Source organism: Cyprinus carpio, chromosome B16 (assembly GCF_018340385.1).
Source record: "Cyprinus carpio isolate SPL01 chromosome B16, ASM1834038v1, whole genome shotgun sequence".
NCBI lineage: Eukaryota > Metazoa > Chordata > Actinopteri > Cypriniformes > Cyprinidae > Cyprinus > Cyprinus carpio.
In genome coordinates, this window is record NC_056612.1 from 21,706,323 (window position 1) to 21,724,894 (window position 18,572).

General features: G+C 35.3%; 1 protein-coding gene across 2 annotated transcripts in view; it reads left to right on the plus strand.

Moving 5' to 3' along the window:
- The window catches only part of LOC109066019 (oxysterol-binding protein-related protein 10-like), a 48,500-nt gene that overhangs the window by 16,971 nt on the left and 12,957 nt on the right, over positions 1-18,572 (plus strand). For both annotated transcript variants that reach the window (XM_042741482.1, XM_042741481.1), the window contains 2 exons: positions 5,945-6,167; positions 6,381-6,523. In XM_042741482.1, coding sequence (XP_042597416.1) covers positions 5,945-6,167; positions 6,381-6,523 — 366 coding nt within the window. The remainder of the gene's footprint in view (positions 1-5,944; positions 6,168-6,380; positions 6,524-18,572) is intronic.

Here is an 18,572-nt window from a genome sequence, read left to right on the forward strand (position 1 = left end):
ATCATCTTTATAGGGATGTGTCTGTTGGAAGGTGGACAGGACTTGGTCTTGTATAATTCTGAAGGTATTCTGAAAAGATTTGACTGCAAAATGGTGTGATTGACCATTTAGAATCAAATGTTTTATAGATTTGTGGCAGATTTCATTTTGTTTATTTATTTTTTTGCATAACAGAATTTGTATATCTAATGGAAAGAAAACCGTATACGGCCTTGTTTACTTTTATTTGACCCTCTTTTTTGCCAACACCTTCCATTTTGTATACTGTAAAGTAAATTAATTGATGGTTTGATTCAGCAAAGCTACCAGAGTGAATACCTAAGGCACAAAGTTGAATATTTGTCTGCACATTATGCTACAAATTTAGGGGTAAAAAAAAGGAGTTTCTTTCTTTCCTTTCAAATCTATAATTTTATTCAGCAAGTATACATAAAATTGATCAGAGGTTACAGTAAAGACAAATAACAATATAACAAAAGATTTCTGTCCTAGATTAATGTTGTTCTGTTCTATTTATCAAGGAATCTTTAAAAAAAAGATCATAGTTCTGAAAAAAAAGAGCAGTACAACAGTTTCAACATTCGTAATAATAAGAAATGTTATTTGAGCACCAAATCAGCATATCAAAATGATGAATATAATGAAATAGCAATTTATTTTTTAATACATTTATTTAACATTTTATTTCTAAAATATTTCACAAATTACTTTTTATGTATGTTTGATCAAATAAATGCAGAATTGGTGAGCATTTGATGAGACTAAAAGACCCCAAACTTAGTGCTTTCCAAATATATTTATTTTGTAGCCAAAGTTAAGTTAAGTTCCAGTGACGCTGCATGTCCTTTAATAGCACATGCGAGAGAGAAGAAAAAAAAAATAGATGTGTGTAAAAGTGACAGTGATGGATAGTGACTGAGAGAACTGTAACCTTTCTGACTATGAACATTTTGACGGTGAAAAGTGAAAAAGACATGACAAGAAAGACAGATTTTATGAAGGAGGGTCCAGAGAGGGGGAGGAAAAAAAAGAGCTGGAGTACAAGGAATTGATTTTCTGTTCATTCTACAATATTGTTTTATGAGTAATACACCGTGAGAGGTGTGCTAGAATTATCTCTGCTTTCTTTATATAGAATATAGTCAAAACCTCAAGAGTATAGAAGACAAACCATTATACTCTTACTTACTCTTAAATAATGGATTACTATATACTTTGAATGGAATTATGGGTAAGGCCTGCATTAGCATTATTAATGTGCTAAACACTGGTTACTAGGGCTGTGTATTGGCAAGAATCTAGCGATAGGATACGCATCATAGTACAGGGGTTGCGATACGATATGTTGCGATACATTGCGGTATTGTAAGCAAGGAGATATATTGGGATATTTCTTATGTTAGGAATAGGATAATTTTAGGAATTTAGGAATCATTAAGAACATTTCAACATATGCAAACCTTAAAAAAAAAAGTTATTTAACCAGAACAGAGTTGGATCTGCGTTTGCATTATTTAGTCCTTGTAACATTCAACGTCACTGAATCACTTTTTGTGCAGTACGAGTAAAGGGGGGAAATAAAGTGCTTACAGGATTCTTTAAATTAAATATATAAAATGTAAGCTGTTATAAACAGACCATATATTTTTAGACCCTGCTTTAAAGGTTCACAATTTAAGTTAAAAATGTCATAACATTTTGATCTGAATAAATAATTACATCTGCTTAATATCAATGAAAAATAAAGTGCTTGCAGGAAGAACATGAAGAACTATGTGAAGAACATGAGCACACGTGAACACACACACACACACATGCGTGGAGAGTGTCAGTGTGTGAATGCGGTGGAACTCCAAAAGTAAAAGTGCGCTTCATAACTTATATCATATCAAAGTCTAGTTATGAACATTAAGGATAAAAAATTTGTAGCTGTTTTAGTCATTTAAAACACATCCTCAATTATCTAATTATGTACGGCTTGGACGCAGCGTCTGTCAAAAATAGACTAGGCGCCCATCTTTAGCTAGGGTGACCATATTTTAGTTTTCCAAAAAGAGGACAGTGGGTGCGGAGGGTTGGGGTGTAAAAGTAATGCCCAAAGTAGCGCAATCTCAAATATCAAAACTCAAAATATGTCATTTCCATACCTAATATACATATTTTACAGTCACTGTTAAGCATGTTTATCATCAACACAGCTACTCGTACCAGTGGCCATCCTTCACAAAACATCATAGATAGAATGCAAAATGTTTCAATACAAGCATTTCAGTCAAATGTAATTTATGCAACATTTCAAACCTTTAACCCACGGGAGAAAATCAAGCCATGGCAACAGTTTAAAAGTAGCCCAATTCCATCAAAGAAAATAAAACGCGGATTTGACATCCCTGCATCCAACACGAGCTGCAGGAGTCAGATTTGACTGATCACAGGTTGAGAGGAGAGATGGCTGATAAGATCATGCTGGAGGATTTGCTGCTCAACAGATCCTGAGCTCATTGACATTATATTCTCCGTATATTGATAGCGGCCTCCTGATGCACGAAAATTATATGCAATATTAGAATGTTTGTGTGAGTGGGTGGGACTGGACACAGTCTTCTTCAGAGCTCAAATAAAAAAATGCACACAATGAATGGTGATTGTAGAAAGCAAAATCTGAATCCTGGACATTTTGGGCAATTTAGAAATCCCGGCCGGATGCAAGGTCCAAAAAGAGGACATGTTCTGGAAAAAGAGGATGTATGGTCACCCTACTTTAGCAATCCAGCGCGGAGAGGCATTTCTGAAACCTGCTATAAACACAAGCATTGACTAGAGTGGCCACGATCAGTTTTGGTGGCTGTGGAGGCGTAATGTGCCGCAGATGGGTGTGTTCTTTGAATATTTGACACTGGCATTGCACATTTTAAACATCGCATGATTTTTGTCAGGATATAAACACAAAACGAAACAACTGCCATGAATCTTGTATGATTTAAAAAAAAAAAAAAAAATATATATATATATATACATATATCGATATTGTGTTTTTGAGTATCGATACAGTATCGCCAAACAAATTATCTACTATATCAAAGTATACCTCAGAGCAAATATACAACAACTGCATACATTTTTAATATGTTCGCCTTTTGTGTTCCATGTTAGAAAGAAAGTCACACAGGTTTGGAATTTTTGGGTGAACTATCACTTTAATTCTATTTGAGTCTTTTTCTCTCAGCATTATACAACAGTTTTGAGTGTGTGTGATCTCTCAGCTCCTGAATCTTGATCGGTACTGAACCTGTGCGCAGGGGTCCATGGGAATTCTGTGCTGAGAGCAGGTGACAGCTGTGATGCCTGTCTCTTTCCTTTAATACTCACTTAAAAAGAGAAATGGATCAAGGAGAGAGTATAAAGAGACGGATCAATTTTTCATGAGAGCTGGCTTATGAGCAACCCCAAAATCTCTTCTGTACTCAAAGTTTGCCATGCTGTAGCAGACAGACAGGACAGTTATTATAGAAATCCCAAAAGTAGTTTGCTTGTCGCAGAGAGAGCTGGCAGTGATATCCCTGTTTCAGTGAATTATTTAAAGATGACCTCAGTGTCTGTGGGACCAAACACTTCAAACCACATTTAAAAAGACAGTTTACCTGAAAACAACAATTCTGTTATTGTCACTAATTCACCTTTAGATTGTTCTAAGCCTGTATGACTTTCTTTTGATTTTGAAATTTCACCATTTTTTATGTTACATTTTAATCAACCTATGGGTTTTGCAACTACAAGAGTGAGTAATAATGGCAGAAGTTTCATATTTTCAATTAATTATTGCCTTAAAAAGGTTCATTTTTATACACTACTGTTCAAAAGTTTCCTTAATTACAGTAAAGACTTGCAATGTTACAAATGATATCTTAATATAAATAATGTTCCTTTGAACTTTCAATTTATCAGAGAATCCCAGGAAATGTGTGTCCCGGTTTACACTGTAGATATTAAGCAGCACAACTGTTTTCAACATGGATAATAATAATAAATGTTTCAAATCACCGTTAGAGTAAGGCTAATTCAGTTTTGCTTCACAGGAATAAATTATTTTTAAAAATATATTAAAACAGAAAACAATTACATAAAATACCAACAATATTTCACAATAAATATTCCTAAAAAAATATCAAACAAATAAATGCAGCCTTTTTGAGCATAAAATCTTAAAAAATCGTACTTTTGAAAAGTTTTCATCTTTTCTATAATCTTATTTGTTTCTGAGTGTTTATTATTATATTTAGGTAAAATCTTAGCTGTTTCAGAGAGGCAGATATCTTGAGTAGACACTAATGTTCCTTTTAAGAGTTTAAGTTTCCTCCATTAAAACTACAGCTGTGCTGTAATAGTGTTGCAATCACTGAAGTGTTGGAATGGAGGGAGGAGAGAGAGAGAAATATGTGCGTACTGAGCGACCTACAGTGATGAGTCACATCCTGCAACTTTCTGCTCGTCTTCGGCTATCTGTCTGCTTTTCATTAGAGCTGCTCAATATCCACACCACCACGAAAGCCCATGGTCCTTACCTTCATGACAGACTCAAACGGAGGTGGCAAACGCTACAAACTTTCCCTCACGACTCGCTTCACTATCACAAAACATCCTGTATTTAATGCACATTAGAGTTTCATAAACACCTAATAAGGGTAAACTCGGCAACATACACCCAAATATGTCATATGTCTCTGGGATTTGCAGTTGACAGCATGTGGTTTGTTTGAACACTTGTGCAGAGAGGAAGATAGGATTGAGCTAACCCCACGGGGATTACAGGTGTCTCAGTCTGCTTTAAATCAGACACCTGGAATACAATCCCCTGGATTAGATTGTTGTACTACACTTCTCATTTCTTCTTTACCTCAATATGTATTATTTTATTTTATTTCTTTGTGACTTAATCAAAGACAACTTTATTGTCATTTTAAGCACATCACATGACAATGGATAAAAACAATTCTGTGTGTGTGTATATGTGCATAATAAATAATATTACAACATTAACCATTTATTATATTGTTAACAATACATGCTATGTTAATATATTTACAAATTAATTTTTTTTTCCTGTGTTGGCAAAGCTCAGTTATTCCAGTCCATTACTCCAGTATTCAGTGTCACATGATCCTTCAGAAGTTATTCTAATATGTTGATTTGATGGTTAAAACCATCAACTTTGTTATTATTATCAATGCTGAACAGTTGTGCTGCATAATAGTCTTGTATAATATATGTGTAAGTATATATGTGTATATGGACGTATGAAAGTATTAAAGTTTCGTCCGTCCATTTTTATAATAATGTTAGATTTTACATTACTTTAATGCTGTGTACAAGCTGGCAGTGTGTTCTGCCTGTGTAGATATTACATAAATCCAAAGTTCTAACATGAAACTCTAGATGGTGCAGTCCGATAGGTATAACTCAATCTGACATAATGACATCATTATTCACATGGCAAAGCTGATTGGTTCTTTTTGTATCAGCAGCCAATGAGCTTGCTGCTTAACATTTAAATACTTGGCTAGTCCTTGCTGTAGCAGTTGCAGCGCGCTTCAGAAACCCTCCATCTTCCCCAGCTCCACCTGTATAGATCTGCTATGGGGTGATCCATATATGCTAACTATGGGGGTTTTCATATATGTTATATGTGCAGCAGCAATATGTCTTATATGGTCACAGCAGCATGTTGTGGATGTATTAGCAGTAGCAAGTCTCTGTACCTCTGTACAGTTTTTAAGTGCATTCTAATCAAGGATTCATTTACTGGAGGGCTGTTCTGTGGATAATAGAAAGCCCAACTCAAGTAGCTCTAAATACAAATGCATGCTGTTCAAATTTATTTAATTAAGATGTTTTAGAAGTCCAAATGGAATTGATGATAAGGCTTTCTGTTGATCTGGTTTTTTAGGTCATGTCCCAGGCAGAAGGCCAACAAAAGAACCTGGTGAATTCCATCGAGTCGTTGCCGAGCCGCGGGCCGCTGTCCTCCTTGGACCAGGACCTGCTCCTGCTCAAAGCCACATCTGCAGCCACACTCAGCTGTCTGGGAGAATGCCTGAGTATCCTTCAGCACAACGTGTGCCAGGCGGCCCAACACATCACCCACAGCCACATGCAGGGATCGAATACAGGCAAGAATATGGCACTGTCTGTCTCTTCTGAAATGTGTGATGTGTGTTAGTGCGGTGTGCCAAACTGTGTCCTCTTGTTACATCACATATAATATTATTGTTTTATTTATAGCAAACATAATTTGAAGCTCAATTTCCAGAAGTTTTCTAATGGTGAATTTTGGAATTCATTTTAATTGCGGTTTATGACAACAGATGTCATCCTGTGTGCAGATAACGTCTCTAATTGGTCAAGGCCCAAAACCACCTCAGAAGGCCATGTGAAGATTGGAGAATTAACATGTAACAACACCGCAACTACACATCAGCCCCACTCTCCGCTTCACAGGAACAAAGAACGGCTCAAAGACACGGAGGTACTCACAAACACACATATTATGTTTTTCCTAACATCTTTTACATTTTATATAGCAGTTGCCACTGTAGATAGCAGTACTATCTTATTTTATTTTAATTTATTTTACTTTACATTTTATTTAATGTTTTATGTATTTATTTTTTTATTTTGTTTAATTTAATTAAATTTTTATTTCTTTTATTTTTAATGTATTTTTGTTATTCTATTCTATTCTATTCTATTCTATTCTATTCTATTCTATTCTATTCTATTCCTCGCCTGAAATTTGATCCAATGCTGTCACTGTTGGAAAATGTTACCGCATAGTTTATTTGGTCTCGTTTATCTGGTTTCATTTTATTTTGTCACAGAGATATTCAGAAATGGAGATGTATTATGTTTTTTCATAACATTTTATTTTAATTTATTTTACTTGACATTTTATTTATTATTTATTTTTTTATTGAATTTATTTTATTGAATTGTTTTGTTCTGTTCTATTCTATTCTATTCTATTCTATTCTATTCTATTCTATTCTATTCTATTCTATTCCCTGCCTGAAATTTTATCCATTGCTGTCACTGTTGGACAATGTTACTACATAGTTTATATAAATGCAGATATATTATGTTTTTTCATAACATTTTATTTAATTTATTTTACTTTTCATTTTCTTTTATTTATTTTAATGTTCTTTTTAAAATTTAATTTAATTTTTAATTGAATGTATTTTTATTTAATTGTTCTATTCTATTCTATTCTATTCTATTCTATTCTATTCTATTCTATTCTATTCTATTCTATTCTATTCTATTCTATTCTATGCCCTGCCTGAAATTTGATCTGTTGGACAATGTTACTGCATAGTTTATATACTATTTGTCCTCGTATATGATCTTGCATTTCATTTTATTTGGTCACAGAGGTACTCAGAAATGCAGATATATTATGTTTTATATCTATGACACATTCTGAAAATATATCTATTACTGTCACTGTTGGACAGCATTACTTTAGAAAAACTGGTACTTTAGACACTATGTGGTCTTGTATTTCATTTTACTTTGTTTTTTCAATCGACTTCTCATCCAAATTTCTGAGGCGGCACTTTCTCCCTCGCCTCCTCAAAGAAAACACCCCTGCAATATAGTCATCATTACACCCATCATTATCATTTTGAAACTGGCAGCTCTGTGACACGCTACTTATCACTTTAAAAGGGAGATGATCTTTCAGGGGTGAAATCTGTCACCGGGATCCGTTCAGCTTTTCTGATAATAGGCAAAAAAATCAGAATGGTCTCTGACTCATTTAAAGTCTCCCGTAGAGTAGACACATCTTTGAAAAGTTTCAAATACACGTCTGCACTATTGTGCGTGCGCCTGCCAGGCTTCTGCAGTGAAGGAGTGGAAGAGGAGCACTAATTGGACGTGTTCTAGTTTTAGCGTCTGTGGCAGGTGACTGAGGATACCCACAATCCCTCTGGAGCCCTGAGTGAGTCAGCCGTCCCGCTTGGAAACATTTTATCCGCCTGCGCTTCTCTGGAGAAAGGCCAGGGCTGCTGTTTCTTGGACGTAAGCGTGTGCAACTGTTTGTTTGCGCGCACGCGGTGGCGTATGTATAAATACACGTTAATTTGTGTGTGTGCGTATGCCTGAAGGGAGCTAATTCATTTTGCGGTTGCTTTGTGTGTGCTTGTCATTAAATCGGCTCCCTATGAGGATGAACATGCTCCCAGAATGCAACAGAATTTGTGCTACTGTATGTTTTTAATCTTATATACTCGCGATAATCAATCTATCTAATTAATTTAACTTTGTGACTCATACCATTAAACCTTTAAATGGCTCCGTTTGCACTGTTGAAAATTAAGAAGATGATGATGGCATGATGCTGAAGTGTAAAGCAAATGCATGGCACATGTGTACTTCAGCTTCCAGCACCGAATGCAATTTTTAACAGACGCAACATCAGCATCAACTGCATGGCTCATGGATTATCTGGGCATGAAGCTGTGCCAGCGTAGGAATATGCTGATGAATCTGAGGTCTGAAATGAGTTTGTATGAGCTCCATCAATCAATCCCATCATACTGCATATGAGATCTGGCTCCAGGCTCCTCCTTTTTCGGGAGTGCAGTGTGTTGCTGTATGGATTCTGTGTGGCACAGTAGATTGTGGTTGCATCACGCAGGAGTGCTCTGGTGATTTTTTATCACACTGTGTGTATTGTAGCCCTGGAGATGCATAATTATCTGAAGGTTTTGCGCTGTGTAATCTGATTGCCAGCTGCAAAAAGCCACTTCAGCTGCTGTGGGAATTAAAGGAATAGTTCATCCACAAATGAAAACCTTGTCATCATTTACTCACCCTCATGTCGTTCCAAACCTGTATGACTTTCTTATATCCGCAAAAGGCGACTTTTTGAAGAAAATCCTGGTTGCTGTTTTCAATATGTGAAAGAGCTTGAAAATACTTAAAGTAGCATTGAAGTAGTCTATATTAATTGTAAATAATATACATTAAATAAAAATTATTTTATTAATTACTCACCCTTCAAACCCATAAGACCTTCGTTCATATTCGGAATGCAAATTAAGATATTTTTGATGAAATCCAAGAGCTTTCTGTCCCTGCAGACAGCAGTGCAACTACTATGTTCAAAGCCCAAAAAGGCAGTAAGGGCATCAATAAAATAGTCAATGTGACATTAGTGGTTCAACCATATTATACACTAATCTGATATCTGCCACTTTGCACTAAGAAGTATAAAGAGCATCTAACTACTGTTTACACTTATTGCAAAGAAAATACTGCTGTTTTTGCATAGTATTAATAGAATCTATCGCTATTTGCATGTAGTGTAAATAGCATCAATTAGCTGCTGCCAAAGTTTTATTTTTGGGTGAACTGTCTCTTTAAGTCATTATTCACTGAAAAAAAATGACACTGTAAGAAGTGGTGATTTACAAATGAACCATTCATTTGAGTCTCTTTTGAGTGAATTGTTTGATATAGTTTACAAAACAGTTCTGAATGATTTGTTAACAAATCAGACTGATCCGATTCTTGGGTTCAGCTCTCTGTAATAGTTAACAACCCAATGGAGGGGAAAGTTATCAATGAATAGCAAATTAAATTTTAGTTTTTTTATGGAACGTGTTATAGTATGCACCTCTTATGGATTACTCACAGTATATCAGGGTTTCCCAAGCTGGGGTTTGTGAGTTTATAATTATAAAAGCTTATAAATCATTTTAAAAAATGAAAGTATACACTAAATAATCAAATAAGAAGATTAGGTTATGTGCATAACCATTAGCCAACATTTAGAAAAAGAAGAAAATGAAAATTTGTCATTATGGTTCGTTTCAAGCAATTATTTTAGGTCATTCCTGATTTATATGAAGCTTCCCCTTATATGAAATTTCCCCATTGTATTTGAAATGAGAGCAAATTATGACATAATACTCATTTTAGATAAAACATGTTCTGATATTTTATAGTTCTGTTTTATGAGCAGTTGCCCGGAACTAACTGCTGTATAACATTTATAATACATTGACCTTGACCTAACAAGTGGAATATTTATTTAAATGAATATTTTAGAATTCCAATCTTGTTATTGAAGCAGACTCATCAGAATGCATCATTACTTATTCTGCATGAGTTTGGGATATTGTAAGTAATTTTGACAGACAGGGCCAAGGGTCGATGGCGTAGCTACTCACCCGATGAGAAACGCCTGGCCGGTGGTTCAGCCGTAACAGTTTAAAATTCACGGGGATTGCTCAAGGATAGGGGGAAAACAACAAATGATTAGCCAAGTGATTTATTCAGCAGCCGTCCCAGTGATTCTTCTTGTCTGAATGCAGAAACAGTGAGACATGCTGTAAAACAACAGTGCTGCTCGAGAGGTTATAAATCTCGGAGCGAAAGGGCTTCTCCTTTATCACCGCTGGCCAAACGCCAAAGCATTTGTCTGAATGTGATACTGAATCTCTTAATTGACAAACACATACCTTTGCACCTGCAGATTGTGTTTGCTCTCATGTAAATTAAACTTAATAAGATGTGGCAGATTGCCTATTGTTTTCATCATTAGAATGGTTGTACTTCATCACAATCACCAGTAGAGGAAAGCAGAGAGCAGAAAGGATTGCAGTGATTGAAGATTACAAGTGAACTGCAGAGAAAAGCAGTCACGACTAGCAGTCACGACTGTATAAAGCTGTCCGGGAAGGAGTTTGTGTAATGTACACAAAGCATTTAATGGTTCTTTTTTTAAAACAATGTTTTTATTGGATTTTTGGACAACTGGGATTGAAATGAGGCTGTCAGCAGTCTCAAGGAGAGAGAGAGATCTCAGTGTTTCTTTCCTGTCTGTTCATGGTCTGACAGCTCGCTCTTCTGCACTGTCAGAGGAAAATAAGGCAGTAAAACTGCAGGGAGCAGAAAAACAAACCTGAGCTATGAGACATGGCCCATCAAGCATACATATCCCAGATGTTTGACAGGAGAGGCATCGGTGCAAATCCTTGTCGAGATTCAATTCGGTATGTGGATGGGTGTTGGTGTGTGTTAGTGTGGCTAGAAGGCAAACATCTGTCCTCGTCTCTGCTGGGGACGAAAGGCACAACACTGAGGGTTTGGATTTGTGTGCTTTGAAATGGAAAAGATTTTACAGCGGTCAGTTGACCAGTCATATTGGGCCACAGCTAAGGCAGGGGTTGCATGGGAATCATGAGGAATTTATTGATTTCTGGTTCAGATTTTGATTCCAGTGATTATGATTCACTAATTCATTGTGTGTTGTTGTATAGACGAGCATTGAACTAAAAGAGAAAACAGACATAGAAGAAAAAAAATCTGCAGTTAAAATTGAATTGTTCAGTTTCTTAAAAAAAAAACATCTAAATGTGACTTTATTAGTTCAACTGAGTACATTTTTTTAAAATATTTTTTCTTTTATTTGCCAGTAATGTATCACTATTAATTATTAAGTTTACTTATACTATGGCAGTAAATAAGCAAAATGTTGTTGTTGTTATTATTATATCAATGTAATATAAAATAATTTTATAATAATATCTTAAATTGTATGACGTAAATGTAGTTTCTACTGTAAGTTTTTAAGATTCTACTATTACTTCTACTAATAATATTTTATTGATATAATGTAAAATAATATTGTAATATTTTATATTTTATTATATTTAATATTTTTTAAAATATTATTTAAATAATTAATAATTTAATAATTTATTTATGTAATGTAAAATATTTATTCTATTATATTATAATTAAATAATATTATAATTAAATTATTATATTATTTTACATTACAATGATAAAAAAAAACTACAAACCTATGAAACCTACTTACAAAAAAAGAGTACATTTTACTTAAGTTTTTATTGTTCTTGTTATTATTATTATTGTTATTATTTTGTTTTTTAATAAGATTGGAGTGGTGAATCCAAATGGTTGTGTTATTCATTATCATTGTATTCTCCCCTACGATCTGTTTGTTTCTGCAGACTATTATAGTTTGATATGGTAGAGTTCATTAAAGGCTCTTTGTCTCAGGAACGTGGTTTCATTATGTTCTCAGTGCGTGGGCACTTCCGTTAACCACGTCCCTGAAGACAACGTGCTGCCGCTGATTATTAATTCATGATGGTTGTGCTGTTTTAAACACTGTATTCCCACCAGCTCATGCTGTTTTCCCAGGAGCTCTAACATGATGTCGTCACCTGACCAAAGTCAGCTGATTTTTTGTATGATCGGTCCTAAAAAGGAAGGTTTAACAGTGTCTCCTACTACAGCCTTTTACCAGCTGCAGTCTAAGCCTTTTCACAAATATCTCACAACTCCTTTGAACCCCACTGTATTTCATCTAGAGTGAATAATAGAGCTAATTGGGTTGTGTACAAAAAGCATCTGTATGCTAAGCTAAAGCCTGGAGCCAGAGCTGTACTTTGAGCTGTATTTGTGACCACAAGACACAGCAGAGTTAGTTAGTTACTTTATTGTTCAGCCTTGACTGAAATTTAGTCTTATGTCTTGCTTACAAAAAACAATGACAGTACAATTCACATATAAACACAATTCACATAACACATCAAATAAATAATGAATACATTCATCCCTCCTAGTATAATCTGAGATCATACCAATGACTAATGTGAAGTGTATAGTACACACTTAATCCTCTGACTAGGGGATTTTCTCATTTTCTCTCCTCTGTTGCTCATCACACACTGAGGCTGTGTTCTGAATAGCATACTATACTCTTACTATTTCTGCAGTAGCCTATGTAGTTTTAGTTTTTTGTATGAGTAGTATGAGTTTTTTTCTGTTAAAACCAATGAAAATTGATGATGGGATGTCAGTCAATATTTTTTTTTTCTTTCTCAAAAGAAAATTTAATTAAAAATGCAGTGGACCTTTTTTCATTTTCTAAGTTTGTATAATGAGGTCAGGTGACTACAGCATACTACTGTATACCATACTTTGTATACTGTGCAATATGCAGCATTCGTGTTCCATAATGAAATACCACACACACACATATGCATGCACACACTAGGTTCAGGAGGTTCCCGTGGAGTCATGTGTGGATCAGGTCGTGTCATGGAACCACACAAGGAATTAACACATCATCTGAAATGATACTGAACAGTGACAGTGGAAAAAGTGAAAAAAAAAGTGAAAAAGTGGTGTGACGTGACCCATACTCTGAATTAATGCTCTGCATTTTTCCCATCCAAAGTGCACACACACAGCAGTGAACACACACCGTGAACACACACCCGGAGCAGTGGGCAGCCATTTATGCTGCGGCGCCCGGGGAGCAGTTGGGGGATCGGTGCCTTGCTCAAGGGCACCTCAGTCGTGGTATTGAAGGTGGGAGAGAGCGCTGTACGTTCACTCCCCCACCTACAATCTCTGCCGGTACGAGACTCGAGCCCGCGACATTTAGGTTATGAGTCCGACTCTCTAACCATTAGGCCACAACTTCCCCCTGAACACATCACAAACTCAAACTGTACTAACATCATGGCAGATAGTTTTTTTCTTGCTTTACTGCATTTATACATTACTGTTCAAAAGTTTGGGCTCAGTAAAAAAAAAATTTTTTTCTATTTGAAAGAAATTAATATTTTTATTTTGCTAGGATGCATTAAATTGCTCAAAAGTGAAAGTAGAGATATTTATAATGCTACAATAGATTTCTATTTCAAATAAATGCTGTTCTTTTGAGCCTTGTTTTCATCAAAGAATCCTAAAAAAAAGTGTATTAACAGTTTCAACAGAAATATTAATCAGCATAACATATGTTTTTAACATTAATAATAATAATAATAATAATAATAATAATAATAATAATAATAATAAATGTTCCTTGAGCAGCAAATCAGCTTATTAGAATGATTTCTGAATGATCATGTGACACACAAAACACTAGAAAAAACACCTATAAAAACACATCTTTAAAAAAAAAGAAAAAAAAGCATTTTCAAATTTAAAAAAAAAAAATATATATTTATTTAAATTGTAAAAATATTTCAAAATTTTTACTGTTTTTACTGCATTTTTTTTTTAATAAAATAAATGCAGCTTTAAAATGATGAAATTCTCACAGACCCCAAACATTTTGAACAATGCTGTATATTTGTGCTTTTATTACTTTAAAACGTTGAAAAATGTAAAACCAAAAAAAAGTGTCTTTGAGAAATCCTAAAATGGAAAGCATTACTTCTCTAATGCACCAAGGGTTTGTTTTTATACTTGTGTTAACTAGTGCCGGTGTGTTAACTAGTGTTGGAGCAGTAACTAAAGTGGATGCTTGGTCAGCTGGGAGTGACTGGACAAGTAAATTTACATGCCCTTTGATTTTAATAATTTGCCTTTAATCTGACTGAAACCAAATTTGTCCAACATGATCAGCTAACTACACTTTTCTTCAGCATCGTGTGCTTGCTCTGAGTGCATTATAATATGGACGAGGCAGATGTGGAATTGGTGTAAATGCACTATAAAAGTGACTTAAAGTGGGAGTGGTTTGACAGATTGAAGGTCATATGGAGGATCTCAATTTAATCTCTTCACCGGTCATGATCTCTCTCTCTCTCTCTCTCTCTCTCTCTCTCTTTCTGTCTACTATAATGTCAACACCATCCTCCATGAACCAGAGCAAACAAACCTCATGAAGTTCAGCTGTACTTTAAGCAAGCAGACTGTGGTGAGTCGAGGCAGCATTCGAGTGAGAGAGAGAAAGAGAGAGAGAGAGTGTGTGTACAGGCTGGCAGAGTGGGAGGGAGCAGCGCTTCCTCGGCTCAGGGACAGCTGGGCAGCCAGATAAGAGTGTCAGAGTTAGTGAGAGATCGTCAAAGAAAGAGTTTTGTGGATACCACCACAGTCAAACTATGAGATGAACACCCAAGAGCATATTTCTGAACCAGCCCTGAAATGAATGTAAGTTTGATGCATGTTTATCCTGTTGGTGAGAGGCAGGGGTGACTCTCTGGAATGCTGGGACTGAGGGAAGTTGGAAACTTCATTCATTGTTGTAATGTTTTTATTGGCTCATGTTGGTCATGTTTTCGTGCCAGTATTTTTGCATATCAAGACTAGCAGTGGAAAACACCATTGCTTAGAGGTTGCTCTTTAGAAGCTTAGGTGACAAAGTTGTGTTCATAGATATGTACGTATCAACTTCATCTCAGATGTTCCTCAAAATTGCCTTAGGAGGAATAAAAGGAACAAAAATGAGACCATTTTAACTCAGTATAGAGCTGAAAAATTAATATGGATCACAAAGCTTTGGTTATGGTAGAATTTGATGAGAAATCTCTGACTTTTGATTGCAGACACAGTTTGACACATTAAGATCTCTTCTGAAACTTTAAAGGAGAAAAGTGAGGTTACTAGAGTGTTTTTCTCTGACAGAAGTCTTTATTTTCTCTCTAGTCAATCTCATTGTTTTCTAGGTGAAAAATCTAGGTACTTTTTCTTGCTTTTTTCATATTCTACTCTCTTCTTTCCGCTGCTTTTCTAAAATCGCTGTGTATTTAATTAGCTCTGATTTAATTTGCATAAACGATCTCAACATGCAACTTTTGGCTAGTAGTTACTGTAGCTACCAAACACTCCAACAAAACAAAACCACCCAACTTAGCGTCCACAGAGAAAGTAGGACAGAAATGAATTGTTTCGAGTGTCCTTGACATGGTCCTTTGTGAATCATACAAGGACACTACTGAGTACCGTATCCAGAGTTAATTGAACAAGATGGCAGCATGGAACATTGTATTTAGTATTGGTGATGCATTTGTGTTATAGATTTTTGGTCACGCTGGATGTGTGACCTTGCATGTGACCTCATTCGCATGTGTTTATTTAATCATATCTGTGATGACGTAAAGGGAGAGAGAAAGTGCTCTGCTCTTGTTCTATGAAATATTCAGGTGGATCGCTGAAGCTCGAAATGAGGACTTCCCATCTGGCTCGATGAGCTCCTGTACTTTTTACAGGAACACAATATTCCCTTTTTACCGCTAAGAGAGAACGCTGAAGGAAAGGGAAATATGATGAATGGTTTGCAAGAGAATCTAATAAAATTGAGTCATAACGCCACAGGCAATGGTTTGTGCCCAGTTGTAAGCGTTACCTCGGGGATTATGGCTTGTTCACAAAACCCTACTGTTTTACTTTACAGTCTAATCATATTGTAACCTATTTAGATCCCATCTGCTGCCCCTCACTTACTCACATTCGTGTGCCTTGGAAAGGAAAAATGAGTGATCCAACGAGAGAGGATCATGTGATCTGCTTTGCTCATCTGTCAACATTATCTATGTAGAGCCCTTAGAGGAAGGGGCTTTTTATACACTTCCCATGATGCTTTGGGGCAGGCGCTTCTGGACCACTTCTTTACATTATGCATTAGAAACAATGTAATGTTTTTGCATGAGCGATTGCAGGAGGTACCACCTACATTAGCCACCCAAGACTGGACACACAGTTGCCTTGAAACCAATGACCATTTGTCATTTTAAGAGAAAAAAAAAGTTTGATATAATATACACATACACATACATATTATACATGTATATATTTTTTTAACATACAAAAATTATTTAAATTAAATATAATGACATTAAATATATTGAAAACTTATAGTACAGTGACAACTTTTACAGTTTGCAACAAACACATTTACATTATAAATTAAATAATTAAAATAATAAATAAATAAATAAATTCTCCACCATGTTCTCTCTTTTTTTTAGTTGCAATTTCTATAGAATTTCTATGGTTAAATGAGTGTTGAAACAACAACTAAACAATACAAAAAACAAATGTCAAGTGGTGACTGACAGCATGGTATGAAAGCACATTTCTAATAGGGCTGCACAATTAATAGAATTTCTAATCGCGATTACAATTATGGATGCCACAAGTCCACTTATGTTATTCTGCATGCTTAAGATGCTGTTTTTTTTTTTTGTTTGTTTCTACGTTATCTTAAGGGTTTTTCCCATTATTTTAATTTTAGTTTTAATATAATATTATAATACCATTCATATTTTTACTTTTTTATAATTAAAAGACGACACCAATCCGATGTATAGTTGATGTTTGAGACTTAATACTATAGAAAAGCACTAAAAGTTTTTCATTTAGAGTGTTTTCAGCTTCTTTATGCAGCATGCAGCTGCATCAAACAATGGTATAAACATCATTCAATGTAAATTGTGATAACCGTAATTAATAATCGCAATTACAATTTCAAGGGAATAATCGACAATTATGATTGTTGTCATAATCGTGTAGCCCTAATTTCTACTAGGGCTTGTTCGAATACCATTTTTTGAACTTCGAAGCTTCGGTAGTAATCAACACCGAATATTCTAAGCTTCGGAGGGAGGGGACTGAACATATTCTTCTCTCTAACACAGTGTCTACACCTGATGCGAGCGGTGCAGCATACAATAGAACCTATTATGCTGTCTACACTGGATGTGGCGTGCACGACTGAGAAATTCCCAACAGTATACTGCTGCTGCTTCTATTTATGACATACTGACACAAATTTCAAATGATTTAAAACAGTCCCATCCAGTGTAGACTTTAGCTGTTGCGGTGTGGCATAACACGACAACTTGGAGAGCTGTGTCTAATTTTGATGCAATATGGACACGCGGCACGTTCAGAATGAATGAACTTTTAATAAACTACAGAACAGCACGAGCCAGAAGCGGCAACCTCCCGCTCTCTCTCGTGAAGCCAATAAGGAAGTGACTAAAACTGCAATTCATCCACTGGCCGCTTGAGGCTGGCTGCAAAAGGGAGTCAGTCCCATAGACTCCCCATGTTAAAATGCCCAACTTTACAGCCTGGTTAAAAAAATTAGTTTGGTCTATAAAATTTCTGATTAACATGGCAGATAAAAGCAGTTCGTTTTTTTACACCAACAATATACTATAGGTGTACTACTTACAGAACTCAGGTGATTTTTCAAACTTGATGTGCTGTTGTGGTAGGCCAGTTTCAAATCCTCACTCAATTTAAAGTGCTCCCACACAGCTGAGGTCTTGGCATTTTTGTCTTCTCTTCCAGATGAACTGAATCATGACATTCACTCATGGGCAATTCATATTCAGGGGCAAAATGAGAACAGTTTAGCGGGGGATGCCAGGTGTTCGAGAAAAAAACAAAACAAAGAATATTCGAATCTCAAAATTGAAAATCGAATGCCAACCCACCTGAACAAATATTTGAATAATCGAATATTCTGGTCCAGCCCTAATTTCTACCATAAAAAAATATTGTCTTGGTAAATTTCAATAATTTCATAAAAAATAATCAATTATAATAAGTCAATTATGAGATAAAAAAAGTCAAAATTATGAGACTAAAAAGTAATGATTATGACTTGCGTTTTTGTCATTTATTTATATTTGTTTTTTTAATCTCATAAATTTGACTTTTTATAACATAGTTTAGATTTAAAAAGTCGTAATGAATACATAGACTTTTTATGTTAATTAGAACTCAAG